The sequence below is a fragment of the Theropithecus gelada genome, chromosome 3 (genome assembly GCF_003255815.1).
Source record: "Theropithecus gelada isolate Dixy chromosome 3, Tgel_1.0, whole genome shotgun sequence".
Taxonomy (NCBI): domain Eukaryota; kingdom Metazoa; phylum Chordata; class Mammalia; order Primates; family Cercopithecidae; genus Theropithecus; species Theropithecus gelada.
Genome location: NC_037670.1, coordinates 15,153,068 through 15,168,310, shown reverse-complemented (window position 1 = coordinate 15,168,310; position 15,243 = coordinate 15,153,068). Strand labels below are relative to the sequence as shown.

The 15,243-nt window shown below is 40.6% G+C and overlaps 1 protein-coding gene across 1 annotated transcript in view; it reads left to right on the top strand.

Annotated features, from left to right (window-relative positions):
• The window catches only part of LMTK2 (lemur tyrosine kinase 2), a 111,208-nt gene that overhangs the window by 43,522 nt on the left and 52,443 nt on the right, over positions 1 to 15,243 (top strand). Inside the window, exons 4-6 of the mRNA XM_025380119.1 lie at positions 7,280 to 7,353; positions 10,663 to 10,781; positions 14,985 to 15,072. Coding sequence (XP_025235904.1) covers positions 7,280 to 7,353; positions 10,663 to 10,781; positions 14,985 to 15,072 — 281 coding nt within the window. The remainder of the gene's footprint in view (positions 1 to 7,279; positions 7,354 to 10,662; positions 10,782 to 14,984; positions 15,073 to 15,243) is intronic.

Here is a 15,243-nt window from a genome sequence, read left to right as displayed (position 1 = left end):
ATGGGTCTTGCCAGCTTACCCTCTGCAGGAGTTGTACCAATTTATATTCCTGCCAGTTGAGTATCTAATGGATAATGCCTTTGCTTTTGAAGCTAAATTGGTATCAATTCAAACTAGATTGTTATAAATTTAGGATGCTGACTGTAATCCCCATGGTAACCACTAAAAAATTTACAGAAAAGGAAATGAAGAGGGGGAATCAAAATGGTACACTAAAAAAAAAAAAAAAAAAAAAAAAAATCACACATATACAAAAAAGGATTTTTTGATGAACAGGGTTCCTGATTTTAATATAGTAAATTTTATAGTTTTTTTAGAGTTTGAAATTTAAGCCCTTTTTAGAGTTAGAACTTTTTGTGGTCTTAAGAAATTCTTTCTTATTCTGTGATTAAAATAATACCTTTTAAAAAATATTTTAAGCTTTTGCTTTGAGATTTAGATATAAAACCCATCTTGAGTTGATTTTTGAGGATGGTGTTAGGAGGAAATCCAACTTCAGCTTTCCTTATAGATTGCTGTGGTTTTTCAGCTTCATTCATTCACTGATCCTTCCTTTTCTCTCTGCCTCCATGTGTGTATGGTTCTATTTTAGGCTTTCTATTCTCTGTCATTAATTTGTGTATTTCTTGTCCCAATACCATTCTCTTAATCATAATCATGTCATAATAACGTGAATTGCAAATATTTCTCAAATTCTGTATATTCTCTTTCACTCTCTTGATAGTGTCCTTTGATGCATAAAAGTTTTCCAATTTAATTTTGATGAAGTCCAGTTTATCTGTTTTTTACTTTTATTGCTTGTGCTTTTGGTGTCATGTTTAAGAAACTATTGCCAAATCCCTGGTCATGAAGATTTGTCTCTCTGTTGTCTTCTATGAGTTTTACAGTTTTAGCTCTTGCTCTTTGATCAATTTCGATTTAATTCTTTTATATGGTGTGAGGTAAGGATCCACCTTAATTGTTTTATACATAGATATCCAGTTGTCTCAGTTAACAGTGTTTGAGAGACTGTTCTTTTCCTATTGCATTGTCTTGGAACCCTTTTTGAAAATCAATTTACCATATTTGTTTGGGTTTATTTCTGGACTCTCGGCTGTATGTCCAGCTTGATACAGACTCTTGATCTGTATATCCGTCCCTATGCCAGTACCACACCATTTTGATTACTGTAGCTTTTGTTTTATAGTAAGTTTTGAAATCAAGATATATGAGTCTTCTTTGTTTTTCTTTTTCTTTTTTTTTTTTTTGAGACGGAGTCTCGCTCTATCGCCCAGGCTGGAGTGCAGTGGCCGGATCTCAGCTCACTGCAAGCTCCGCCTCCCGGGTTTACGCCATTCTCCTGCCTCAGCCTCCCGAGTAGCTGGGACTACAGGCGCCTGCCACCTCGCCCGGCTAGTTTTTTGTATTTTTTTTTAGTAGAGACGGGGTTTCACCGTGTTAGCCAGGATGGTCTCGATCTCCTGACCTTGTGATCCGCCCGTCTCGGCCTCCCAAAGTGCTGGGATTACAGGCTTGAGCCACCGCGCCCGGCCTGTTTTTCTTTTTCAAAATCCTTTTGCCTATTTGGGATTTCTTAAAATTCCAACTGAATGTAAGGATCAGCCTTCCTATTTCTGTAAAACAGGCCACTGGGATTCTGATAGTTTTTTTTTTTTTTTTTTGTTTAATAAGTCTAGTCTAGTGAACCAGTGGGAGTGGGAGAAGGAACAAAATAATCTGTAGTGGTTGTAATCAAGGAAAAATTTTTTGATGTACATTTTGATTCCTTTCTCATTCCCTTTAGATTGTATTTTTAGATGTTTTCTTAGGGATTACAATGATTACAATTAACATCCCAAATTGATAACACTTCTGAATTGATAACAGCTTAGGTTCAACAGCACACAAACTCTGCTCCTATACAGCTCAGTCCCATCCCTTTATGTTTTTGTCACAAATTATATCTTTATACATTTTGTGCCTATTAACACAGTTATAATTTTTTTAATGCATTCATATTTTAAATGTGTAGGAAATGAAAAGAGGAGTTAGACACCAATAATAAAGTAATAATGGCTTTTGTATTTACCTATATAGTTACCTTTACTGGAGATCTTTATTTCTTCAGATGGCTTTGAGTTACTGTTTAGTGTCCTTTTATTTCAGCCTGGAGGACTCCCATTAGCTTTTTTTGTATGGCAGGTATACTGGCAGCAAACTCCCTAAACATTTGTTTATCTCAGAACGTCTTAATTTCTCCTTCATTTTTAAAAGATAGTTTGGCCAGATATAGAATTCACAGGTATTTGCTTTCAGCACTTTCTCTGTGTCATCCCACTGCCTTCTAGCCCCCACGGATTCTTTTGAGTAATTGGTTGTTAATCTTATTGAGGATCCCTTGTACGTGATGAATTGCTTTTCTCTTGCTGCTTTCAGGATTCTCTCTTCGATTTTCTATAGTTTGTCTCTCAGTGTGAATCTCTTTGAGTTTATCTTACTTTTTTTTTTTTAAGTCTCTCTTTGTCACCCAGGCTAGATTGCAGTGGTGCAATCACGGTTTACTGCAGCCTCAATTTCTGGGCTCAAGTGATCCTCCCACCTCAGCCTCCCAAGTAGCTGAGACTACAAGTGCATGCTACCACTCCTGACTAATTTATTTTTAATTTCTTTTTTTTTTTGAGACGGAGTCTCACTCTGTCGCCCAGGCTGGAGTGCAGTGGCCGGATCTCAGCTCACTGCAAGCTCCGCCTCCCGGGTTTACGCCATTCTCCTGCCTCAGCCTCCCGAGTAGCTGGGACTACAGGCGCCCACCACCTCGCCCAGCTAGTTTTTTTTTGTATTTTTTAGTAGAGACGGGGTTTCACCGTGTTAGCCAGGATGGTCTCGATCTCCTGACCTCGTGATCCGCCCGTCTCGGCCTCCCAAAGTGCTGGGATTACAGGCTTGAGCCACCGCGCCCGGCCTTAATTTCTTATAGAGACAGAATCTCACTGTGTTGCCTAAGCTGGTCTCAAACTTCTGGGCTCAAGCAGTCCTCCCACCTCAGCCTCCCAAAGTGTTGGGATTACAGGCATGAGCCACTGTGCCTGACCAAGTTTATCTTACTTGGAGTTTTTTGAATGTGTAGATTCATGCCGTTTCCTTTTCTCTCTCACCTCCTTCTGGGACTCTAATGGATAATATGTCTCTTGGTTTATTTGACGGTGTCCCACAAGTTCCTTGGGCTCTGTTCCTTTTTCTTCATCCTTTTTCCTTTCTGCTTTTCAGACTAGGTAACTTCATTTGATCCATCTTTAAGTTCACTGATTCTGTCCGCCCAAATTTGTTGTTGAAACACTTAACTGTGCTTTTCAAGTCAAGCTTCTTCTAGAATTTCTAGAGAAATTCTTCTCTATTTGGGGGAAACTCATTCTCCTGGTTTCCTTTGGTTCTTTGTCCATCATTTCCTTTAACTCTCTGAACATACTCACTACAGTTGATGTAAAGTCTTGTCTAGGCCGGGCATGGTGGCTCACGCCTGTAATTCCAGGACTTTGAGAGGCCAAGGTCAGGAGTTTGAGACCAACCTCGACAACATAGTGAAACCCCATCTCTGCAAAAAAATATAAAAATTAGCCAGGTGTGGTAGCTTGTGCCTGTAGTCCCAGCTACTCAGGAGGTTGAGGTAGGAGGATCACTTGAACCCGAGAGGCAGAGGTTGCATTTAGAGATTGCGCCATTGCACTCCAGCCTGAGTGACAGAGTGAGACCCTGTCTCAAAGAAAAAAAATTAGGCCAGGTGTGATGGCTTATGCCTGTAATCCCAGCACTTTGTGAGGCCGATGTGGGTGGATCACATGAGGTCAGGAGTTCGAGACTAGCCTGCCCAACATGGGGAAACCCATCTCTACGAAAAATACAAAAAAAGTTAGCCAGGCATGCTGATGCTTGCCTGTAGTCCCAGCCACTTGGGAGGCTGAGGCAGGAGAATCACTTGAGCCCGGCAGGCAGAGGTTGCAGTGAGCCAAGATTGTGCCGCTGCACTCCAGCCTGGGTGACAGAGCGAGACTGAATCTCAAAAAAAAAAAAAAAGAAAAAGAAAAAAAAAATTAATTAAAAAAATAAAGTCTTAGGCCAGGCGCAGTGGCTAATGCCTGTAATCCCAGCACTTTGGGAGGCCGAGGCAGGCAGATCGATCACAAGGTCAAGAGATTGAGACCATCCTGGCTAACACGGTGAAACCTTGTCTCTACTAAAAATACAAAAAATTAGTGGCCGGGCGCCGTGGCTCACGCCTGTAATCCCAGCACTTTGGGAGGCCGAGGTGGGTGGATCACAAGGTCAGGAGATCGAGACCACGGTGAAATCCTGTCTCTACTAAAACTACAAAAAATTAGCCGGGCATGGTGGCGGGCGCCTGTAGTCCCAGCTACTCAGGAGGCTGAGGCAGGAGAATGGCGTGAACCTGGGAGGCGGAGCTTGCAGTGAGCCAAGATCGTGCCATTGCACTCCAGCCTGGGGGACAGAGCGAGACTCCGTCTCAAAAAAAAAAAAAAAAAAAAAAAAAATTAGCTGTGCGTGGTGGCGGACACCTGTAGTCCCAGCTATTCTGGAGGCTGAGACAGGAGAATGGTGTGAATACGGGAGGTGGAGCTTGCAGTGAGCTGAGATTGTGCCACTGCACTGTGGCCAGGGTGACAGAGAGAGACTCCGTCTCAAAAAATAATAATAATAAATAAAAATAAAAAATAAAGTCATATCTAATAATTAGTCCAATATCTGTTTTCTCAGTGACAGTTTCCGTTCATTCATTTTTACCTGTGAATGGGCCACATTTTTGTTTCTTTGCATGTTCATAATTTTTTTGTTGGAAACTGGACATTTTGAATAATGTGATGTGCAAAAGAGAAGTAGTAGTAAAGAAAGAAAACAAAAAATATTGTCTAGGTCTTTGCAGATTGGCTCTGTTAGGGCACTCCTTCAACACCTAGCCAGGCCGTTTATAACCCTGCCTTAGCCTTCACTTCCTTCTTGTGTTGGGCCTGGAGACCAGCCCCAGCTGAAAGCCTGTGTTCTTCTTAGCCTTTCTGAGCACGCATCCTGCCCTGAGCATACACGTGGCTATCTAGGTTCCCTTCTACACGGGAGCTTTCCAAAGCCCCCTTTCTCCTCCGAAATCTCACTCCCCAGCTCTTCTGCCAAAGCTTTCAGCATGTGTACTGTTGGCCTTGACTGTTATTTTTTGCCCTAGGTGGCAGTAGCTTGTTCTCATTTGCCTTTTGCTGTTTTCGAGGAATATGTGACCACTCCATCCTGATAGAATTGTGAGTTTTGTGAAACCAAGAGAAACCACTTGTGGCAGTTCCTCAGGGCAACCCTAGTTAGGTCAAGACAAACATAGTTCCTTGGGAATAAGGTCCACTGTGCTTCCTGTGGACCCTGGTATCCACCGGGGAACACAGGTCATCTTTTAGACTGAGGCTGCACTGAGGAGGGAGATTGGGGAAGGTAGGGTAAGTTAGAGCTACAAAGATATTCTACCCTGTGTCAGTGGACTTTCTCCTGGCTCGCTTTGGTTGCTGTAAATCTTTGACCATCTTCTAGAGTTTTTATAAGGTTGACACTGGCAGTTTAAAAAAAGTCTTTCAGTGTTTCTTGGAAGGGACGGCTGCCAGAGGAGATGTCTCTGCTCCACCATTCCCACTGCTGTCACCGTTTCCACTTCTGTCAGTTAATTCGACAGGTGCAGTTAAATGGTGCTGGAGCGACTGGATATTCATTGGCAAACAAATGAACTTTGATCCATACCTTGCACCATATGTAAAAATTAACTCAGAATGCGTCATAAACCTAAATGTAGAACCTAAAATTATAAAACTTCTAGAATAAACTCTTTATAATCTTTAGTTAGACAAAGATTTATTAGATAGGACACTAAAAGCACCATTCACAAAAGGAAATACTTATAAATTGGACCTTTTCAAAATTACTTTTTGGAAATTCAAATTCAGATTTTAAAATTTAAAATGTTTTGGAAAACAGTGTTAAGAGAATGAAAAGTCAAGTCATGGACATTTGCAAATTACGTATTTGTGAAAGGACTTGGTTTCAGAAGATAGAAAGAACTTTCAAAACTCAATAAGAAACAGCCCAATAAAAATGAGGCAAAGCTTTGCATAGATATGTCACCTCAGAAGATATACAGATGGCAGATAGGCAAATGAGAAGGGACTTGACATCATTAGGCATTAGGAAAATAAAAATGAAAAGTAAGATTGCGTACCCTTTAGAATAGCTAAGATGAATAAGACTGACTACACCAAGTGGTGGCAAAGAGACAGAGCAACTGGAACCCTCATGTGCTGGTCATCTTTTAGGAAGCAGCTGGCAGCTTCTTGAAAAGTTAGAGGCACCTCCCGTATAATCTCACCATTCCTCTCCTTCGTATTTATTCAAGAGAAATGAAAGCATTTGTCCCTACAAAGATTTGCATGCATGTATTTATAGCACCTTGATTTGTGATAGCCTCAACCTGTAAACGACATGAATGTCCATCCCCTTGTGAATGAATAAGCAAACTGTGGTACATTCATTCAGGGGAAATCTCTTTGTCATAAAAGTAAGAATAAACTCTTGATATACTCCAGACCTTGATTGAATCTTAAAATAATTTATATAAGCCATACCGTCGAAAAAAGAGTATATACCGTGTGATTCTGGTTGCATAACAGTTTAGAAAATGCAAATTATAGTGCAGAAAGCACGTGAATGGTTGTGCAGAGATGGGGGCAGGTGGAAGGGATTACTAGTGGGTATGAGAAGACTTGGGGGTAATGGAGATGTTGCATATTTTATTTAGGTGATGGTTCCACAGGCGCATACAAATATTAATGTGTATCAAAGTGTGTACTTTAAATATGTGGACTTTACTGATTATACTTCAGTAAAACTTTTAAAAAAATAAGGAGAGTAGTTTAAGAGGGTTAATCATATGTCTAGGTGAGCTGTTCAAGAGAAATGAAAATAAGGACTAAGTAAAGGCCATTCGCATGGTGATTGGTGGTTACATGAGAGTAGTTGGATCGGAAAAAAACAATGCGAGTTATTAAAGAATTGGCCGGAAAGTCATTAAAAAAATTGTCAGTTTTAAAGCCTAAAGCTGTTTTGGCATGATTCGTTTAAAAGAGGTGTTTTATGTATATATTCCTACCTTTATTTGCACAAGCCTTTATGTGTTTCTACTTTATAGATTGTATATTTAATATTTATTTTATTTTAGTTAGATACTTACATTTCATTTTTAATGTTTTTTTCTCTACAGAGGGATTGAAGTCTCAGGTTGCCCGCCACAGTCTGAACTACATACAGGAGATTGGAAATGGGTGGTTTGGAAAGGTAAGATGCTCTTCACTTCTGTTTGTTTCCCTCTGAATGATACTGTGTTCAATGCAGGGCGGTGAAGAATTATGTTGTGTGGAGTTCCATGTGCCCTGTGGCCCTGCAGTACTAATTGAGTTTTCCCATTCCCCCTGTGGCAGCGTGGGGGCGTGAGATTCAGCCTTGCTGTGTGTCGAGCCTTTTCCGGGAAGGTTGTCTTATGGCTTACAGGCTGTTATAATAAAATATCATAAACTGGGTGGCTTATAAACAACAGAAATTTATTTCTCACAGTCCTGGAGGCTGGGAAGTCCGAGATTGAGGTGCTGGCTGACTCAGCATCAGGTGAAGGTGGCACCTTCCTGCTGCGTCCTCACGTGGTTGAAGGGCAGGGCAGCTCTCTGGAACCTCTTTTGGAAGGATGCGAATCCCATTTGCTCTCAAAGGCCCTCCTTCTCTCCATCACGTTGGTCATTAGGTTTCAGCTTACCAATTTGGAGAGGACACAGGACACAAACATTTTGACCATAACAAAGGCCTTAAAAAAAAAAAGTATCAGAGACTTTTCTAATTGTTGACATAAGAAAGTAAGAAGGGAAAAGAAACCTGGAATCTTAGCAGCTTCAGCTTTGTATCCTCCTCAGGTTAGATTGTTTTTTTAATCCCTTCCCCTTATAGCACTTAAGCCACTTTAGAACTGTAAATACAGTCTTACAACGAAGACCATGATGAAGAACTAGCCTTGTCTCATAGCCTGTCAAGTGGCCTGTAGTAACAATGCTTTGTTGATCTTTTTATCGTAGATGGCTCAGAAGGAGTAATCTACACCCATTTCCACAGTACCGCAGTCGTGCCCTGTGAGAGGTTCCTAATGGAGTAGGGATTACATCGTAAGCAGGGTGCTTATGATGGGAGGATGCACTTCCCAGTAGTCAGCCATCTGCTGCTGCTTCTCCTTCCCTTCAGCATTGTCTATATCTTTCATGTCCTCCTAACTGTATGAGTTCTCTTCCGCACCATTCAGCAAAACCTGTTACGTAGCAGCCATTGTTACTGGTGCTAGGGGCACGATGTGGAGGAAGATGAATCAAATCTTGACCTAAGTGGAGTCCTGTATGAGAGATAAAACAACACCCTGTCTTCACAAGGCTTAGATATCTAGTTGGGAGGGTCACACAGCAGACAAGTTGTGGGAGGTGGGCTCAGAGAGGTAGAGGGCAGGCAGGTGATCTGGGATATTGTGTGCCTAGAGACTGCCTTACTCAGAGTGAAACAGGGAAATACTCTGGTGCTTGAGAGATCGTGATGTAATTGAGTGACCTTTTTAAAAGGATCACTCTGGAAGTCATAGAGGGGAAAGGTAAAAGCAGGGAGGAGATGGACTAGAAGGCTCCTACAGGCATCCAGGGAGAGGCCCAGGCAGCTTGAACCTGGATGGTAGCGGTGTGGCAGCAAGAAGTGGTGGGACCCAAGACAGATGTTCAGACGAGAGCATGTGGGTGCAGACTTAGGGGGGATGAGACTTGGACTGTGGAGGAAAGGCAGTCAGGTTGACTGCTGAGGGCCTGATGAATTGGAAGAACGGAGTTGCTGTCAACTGAAATGCAACAGACACTGCAGGAGAGGGAGGAGGAGGAGGAAATCGGGAGTTCACCTTTGCTATGTCAGATGTGAGTCGGCTGTTAGACAACTCAGTGGGGGCACCAAGTAGCTGAACTGGAAATGCAGAGCAAGAGTTGAGGAGAGAGGGTCCAGGCTGGAGATGCAAATCCGAGTGATCTCACTGTTAGAATGTATTCAAAGCTAGGAGACTAGGTGAAGTCATGGAGAATTTCAAAGTGGAAACCAGGGGGAGGCCCTATATCAGGGAGAGGCCAGTGCAGTCAGGGAGAAGCAGTGAGGAGGGAGAAGCCCAGGAGATAGGAGTCTTCTGAAAGTTCCAAGAAGATTAATTGTAGTAATGCTGCAACTTACAAATGGAGGAAGATGAAGCCTGGGAGAATGAGGATTCAGCACCGTGAGTTCCTTGGCATCCTTGAAAGAAACTGCTCAGGGGGAAATGGTGATGGCACATCCTTGTGTGGAATGGATTCAAGAGAGAAAGAGGAGACAGTGCATTTAGACAACTCTCTTGAGTTTTACTCCTCAAGGAGCAATAGGCCGGACACAGTGGCTCACGCCTATCATTCCAGTGCTTTTGGAGGCCCAGGTGGGGAGGATCATTTGAGGCGAGGAGTTTGAGACCAGCCTGGGCAACATCACACAACCCCATCTCTTAAAAATAATTAACTGAGTGGGGTGGCACATGCCTGTGGTTCCAGCTACACGGGACGCTGAGGCAGGAGGAACACCAGGGCCCAGGAGTTCGAGGCTGCAGTGAGCCATATTTGCACCACTGTGCTCCATACTGGGTGACAGAGCAAGACTGTCTCAAAAAAAAAAGGGGTGATTTAGTTAATTATCAGAATTTCTTGTTCTCCATTTTTCCGTCCTTATATTTCTAATAAACACATTGAGTTCCGTTCAGGTTCTTACTGTATTTTCAGGACATTAAAATTAATCTATTTTAAAAGGAACTATTTTAAAAGAAGTCTTTTTGATCATTCTCTCTTTTTTTTTTATCATTCTCTAGAGTTAAATAAAAACCTTTATTCTCATTTTCATCTTAAATATTGCACTTTGGAATACCTTGGCATTGTCCTGTTTTATAAATTATTTAGCATTTCCCTTGTAGCTAGTTCTTATGTGAGGCGGCACATTCTCATTTCATGTTCTGTGGATTTCAGTGGGATGTTTTGAAGGGAGTTTTGGTAGGAGATCAAGGCCAGGTATCATTGGATGGAGTGCGATAGGTTTTTAAGTTTCAGGGCAATGATTGATTGTAATTAACATCTGTCAGTTTACTTCTCATATGTGTAGCAGACTAAATAACAAAACTTAGTGGAAGTGTTTTTGAGGAACATGTGAGTTATGTTGGAACTGAACATATAAATTGCACTTCTGTGAAGTAATAATGTCCCTGAAGTAGAATACATTTTTAAATAAATCAAATACAAATAAGTATAAATACATTTTTCAATAAATGGAAAAGAAATATACGTAAATATGTGAATATTGTAAATATCTGGTGAATGGTTTAAAATGGTCCTTTTACTGAAGAAAAATATTTTGAGTTTTCCAAGCTTTTGGTGAGTTAGTATGTAAAAGAATAGAAGGTCACCTGCTTATTGCTTAACTTGTTCACCTGTATTCCATTTCCTGGTAAATACGACAGACTCCTTTATTGTTTTGATGGAAATGACACAAAAAACTGTTCTTTGATTTTAGGTTCTCTTGGGAGAGATTTACACGGGCACTAGCGTAGCGAGAGTCATCGTGAAGGAGTTAAAAGCAAGTGCCAGCCCAAAGGAACAAGATACTTTTTTGAAAAATGGAGAACCTTATTAGTAAGTAAACCTTGTCATGTGTTCTGTAAGGCTAGTCTGTGGTCTGTTGAAAGTCAGGTGTTTAAAACTACTGTGGGATTTCTGCCTGCAACGTACATGATTAAATAAGTTCCAGGGTCTCATAAGACCCAAAATGTCCAGGCATCATCTGAAAATCACTTAGCATTCCAAGAACCAGGAGAACTCAGCCTAAACCAGAAAAGACAACAGATTCCAACACAGATGACAGAGATGTTAGAATTACCCAACAAGAATTTTAAAGCTCTCATCATCAAAATGCTTTGTGAGCAATTGCATCACATTTAAAACAAAAAAATACAGTCTCAGCAGAGAAAGAGAAAACATTAAGAAGACCTAAATGGAAACCTCAGGACTGAGAAATACAGGAACTCATCATTTCAGTTACAGCCTCAGGGACATGGGGAAATATAACAAAAGATCCAGCATTATTCATGTCATAGATGTCTCAGAAGGAAAGGAGGTAGAGGATGGGGCTGAAAAAGAATTCAAAGCAATAGTGGCTAAAATTTTCTACATTTGGAAAAGAAAAAGCCTACAGATTTAAAAAATTGAGAAAATGCCAAACAGGATCAACCCAAGGGAATCCGTGCCAAGACACATAGTCAAACTTCTGAAAATGAAAGACAAAAAAAATCCTTAAAGCAGGGAGACAGAAACAGCACTTGACCTGTAGGGGGAAGCAATGTGAAGGACAGCCGATTTCTCATCAGGAACCTGGAGGCCAGAAGGAGTCGGCACATTTTTCACTTTTCTAAAGAAAAGAACTCTGAAATTCTTTCTCCAAAGAAAATATCCTTCAGGAATGAAGGGGGAATATCAAGACATTCTCAGATGAAAGAAAACTAAGAGAATTTATTACCAGCAAACCTACCTTAAAAGAATGACAGTTTTCTAAATAGAAATGATAAAAGGAGGCATCTTGGAACATTAGAAAAGAAGAAGGAGCAACAAAAAGAACAAAAATATGGCTAAACTTCCTTTAAAAAACTGATAAATTGTATCATCAAAATTAAAAACATTTGCTTTGTGAAAGACCTTGGTAACAGTGAAAAGACAAGCCACAGACTGGGAGAAAATAGCTGGAAACCACGTAGCTGACATGGGACTCATATCTAGAATGTATAAGAAACTCTCAAAACTCACAGAGAAAAAATAACCTAATTCGAAAATTGCCAGAAGACATTGAGACATTTCACCAAAGAGGAGATAACATGGATAGCAAATAAGCACATGAAAAGATGTTCAGTATCACTAGCTACTAAAGAAATGAATTAAGATTCCTTCATACCTGTTAGGAAAGCTATAATGAAAAAAGTGACAATACCAAATGTTGGCAAGAATGTGGAGAAACTAGATCTCTCATACATTGCTGGTGGAAATGTAAAGTGATAGAGCCACTGTAGAAAATAGCTTGGCAGTTGCTTAAAAAAACAAAACATACGTTTAGTTATATATTAGCATTAGTTATACATTCTCCAGAGGGACAGAACCAATAGGATGTGTATGTACGTGTATATCTAGAAAGAGACGTTTTTAAAGGAATTGGCTCATGAAGTTATGGAGGCTGGGAAGTCTAGAGTCTGCAGGGTGAACCAGGAGGCTGGAGACCCAGGGAAGAGTCAATGTTATAGTTCAAGGCTGAAGGCCCTCTGCTGGCAGAATTCCTCCTTCTGTGGGGGAGTTCAGTCTTTGTTCTGTTAGGGTCTTCAGCTGATAGATGAGGCCCACCATTGTTGCAGGATCTGCTTTACTCCAAGTCCGCCGATTTAAATAATGATCCGCCAGGCACGGTACTTCAGGTCTGTAATCCTAGCCTTTTGGGAAGCTGAAGCTGAAGGATTGCTTGAGCCCGGGAGTTTGAGACCAGCCTGGGCAATGAGGTGAGACCCTGTCTGTACAAAAAAATAAAAATAAATTAGTTAGGCATGGTGGCACCACGCACCTGTAGTCTCAGCTTCTCAGGAAGCTGAGGCAGGAAGATCAGTTGAGCCCAGGTGTTCAAGGCTGCAGCGAGCCATGATCACACCACTGTACCCTAACTTGAATGACAGAGTGAGACCCTGTCTCGGTAGGTGGGTAGGTACGTACGTAGGTAGGTAGATAGATAGATAGGTAGGTAGGTAGATAGAGACAGACAGTAATTTCATGAAAAAACACCCTCACCAAAACGTAATAAGGATAATATTTGACCAAATACCTGGGCACTATGGCCCAGCCAAGGTGACACAAAATTAACTGTCACATCATACAACGCAGCAGTTGCACCCCTTGACATTTATTCCAGAGCAGTGAAAAACTTACTTCCGTACAAAAACGCTTGCATGATTGTTCATAGCAGCTTTGTTTGTAATAGCCAGCAGTTAGAAAAACTGACATGTCCGTCAGTAGGTGAGTGGTTCAGCAAAGCGGTACATTCCTGGAGTACTGCTCCCACATTAAAAAAAAAAAAAAAAAAAAAAAAAAGAACCATTGACACATGGAACACCTTGGATGATCTCAGGGGGATTATGTTGAGTGAAAAAATCAATCTCAGAAGGTCACATACTATACCGATTCCATTTATATAATAATCTTAGAATTAGAACATTCTAGAAATGGAGAACAGGTTAGTGGTTGCCAGCGGTACACATGGGTGGGGTGGGAAGATCTTCGTGGTGATGGGATAGTTCTGAGTCTCCATTGAGGTGACGGTTACACACATCTGTGCACGGGCAGACCCGGCAAGGAACCCTTTACACACTTTATCACAGTGGCAGGTCCCGGGTTTGGGTTGTACTGTACGTCATTGTATCAGATGGAACCAGCAGGGGAAACTGGGTGAAGGGTAAACCAGACCTCTCTCTGCTGTCTTTGCCAACTCCTGTAAATTCATAATTGTATCCAAATAAAATATTTTGTTTTTGTTTTTAAAAAAAAAAAAACAAAACAAACCTATTTTGGCATACCTTTTATTTAACTGTATTTTATTTTGGACACAGTATTTTCCAAAAGGAGTTTGCATATACTGTGGAAATGTATGGAAAAGAATGTATAAGCTAGATAGCCTGAAGGAGAAACTGAGTTATTGAATATCTGGATTGAAATACATATTGAAGTTGTCTTGTTGTTGTCGCTGTTTTGAGACAGGGTCTTGTTTTGTCCCCCAAGCTGGAGTGCAGTGGTGTAGTCATGGCTCACTGCAGCCTCCACCTGCTGGGCTCATGCGATACTCCCAGCTCAGCCTCCTGAGGAGCTGGGACCACAGTTACGCATCCCCACACCCAAATAGTTTTTCCGTCTTTTGTACAGATCAGCTCTCCTTTTTTTGTCCTGGCTGAAATACTTATTGAATTTGTATATACAGTTGGCCTTCTGTATCTACAGGTTCTGTATTCATGGATTCAACCAATGGTGATTGAAATTATTTTTAAAAAATATTAAAAATATTGAAAATATTTAAAAATAGAAATAATTCAATAGTAAAAAATATATAAACAATACAGTATAACAGTTTTTTACATAGCATTTACATTGTATTAGGTATTACAAGTAATCGAGATGATTTATATGGGCGGATGTGCGAAGGTTATGTGTTGATATGACACCATTTTATGTTAGAGACTTAAGCATCTTTGGTTTGGATTTGGGTATCTTCAGGGATTTATTGAACCAGTCTCCCACAGGTACTAAGGGATGACTGTATAGTCTGCCCTCTTTTAAATGCTGCTTTAAAATATTATCTCTAAACTTAAATTACTAAAGATAAAAATTCTTGAGGCCAGGCATGGTGGCATGTGCCTGTAATGGCAGCTATTTGGCCAGCTGAGGTGGGAGGATCCCTTGAGCCCAGGAGTTGGAGGCTGCAGTGAGCTATGATCCCACCACTGCACTCCAGCCTGGGTGACAGAACGAGACCCTGTCTCTTGAAAAAAAATTTTTTTAATTTCTTATGTTAAGATTTCTTTTTTAATTTGTGAAAATATTCACTTGATTGGCTTTGAATTACTTACTAGATAACTTAGTATACACCTTTTAAGTATAATCTTCATGATCTTTTCAGCCTGTCATTTATTTAAATATTATATAAATTATTATGAAAAAATTTGGATTACTGTATGAATAATTTTGTTATTATGCTTTTGTTTGAATAATGTTGTTATCATGCTTCCTGATGAACAATATTATGGCTTTTATTTTTCCCAGTATTCTTCAGCATCCAAATATTCTTCAGTGTGTTGGACAGTGTGTAGAAGCGATCCCCTACCTCCTGGTGTTTGAGTTTTGTGACTTGGTAAGTTTTTAGAAGGAATTCAAGTTCGAGTATTCTAAGGTTGTACTCAAGCATTTTTGACAGATGGACATGCTGGATGAGGGGTTGCTTTCATGTCTGTCCCCCACTTGAAGAACTTTATGATGCGTTACTTTTATTACCTTTGGTGATAGTGACAGTGTTGACTGACAC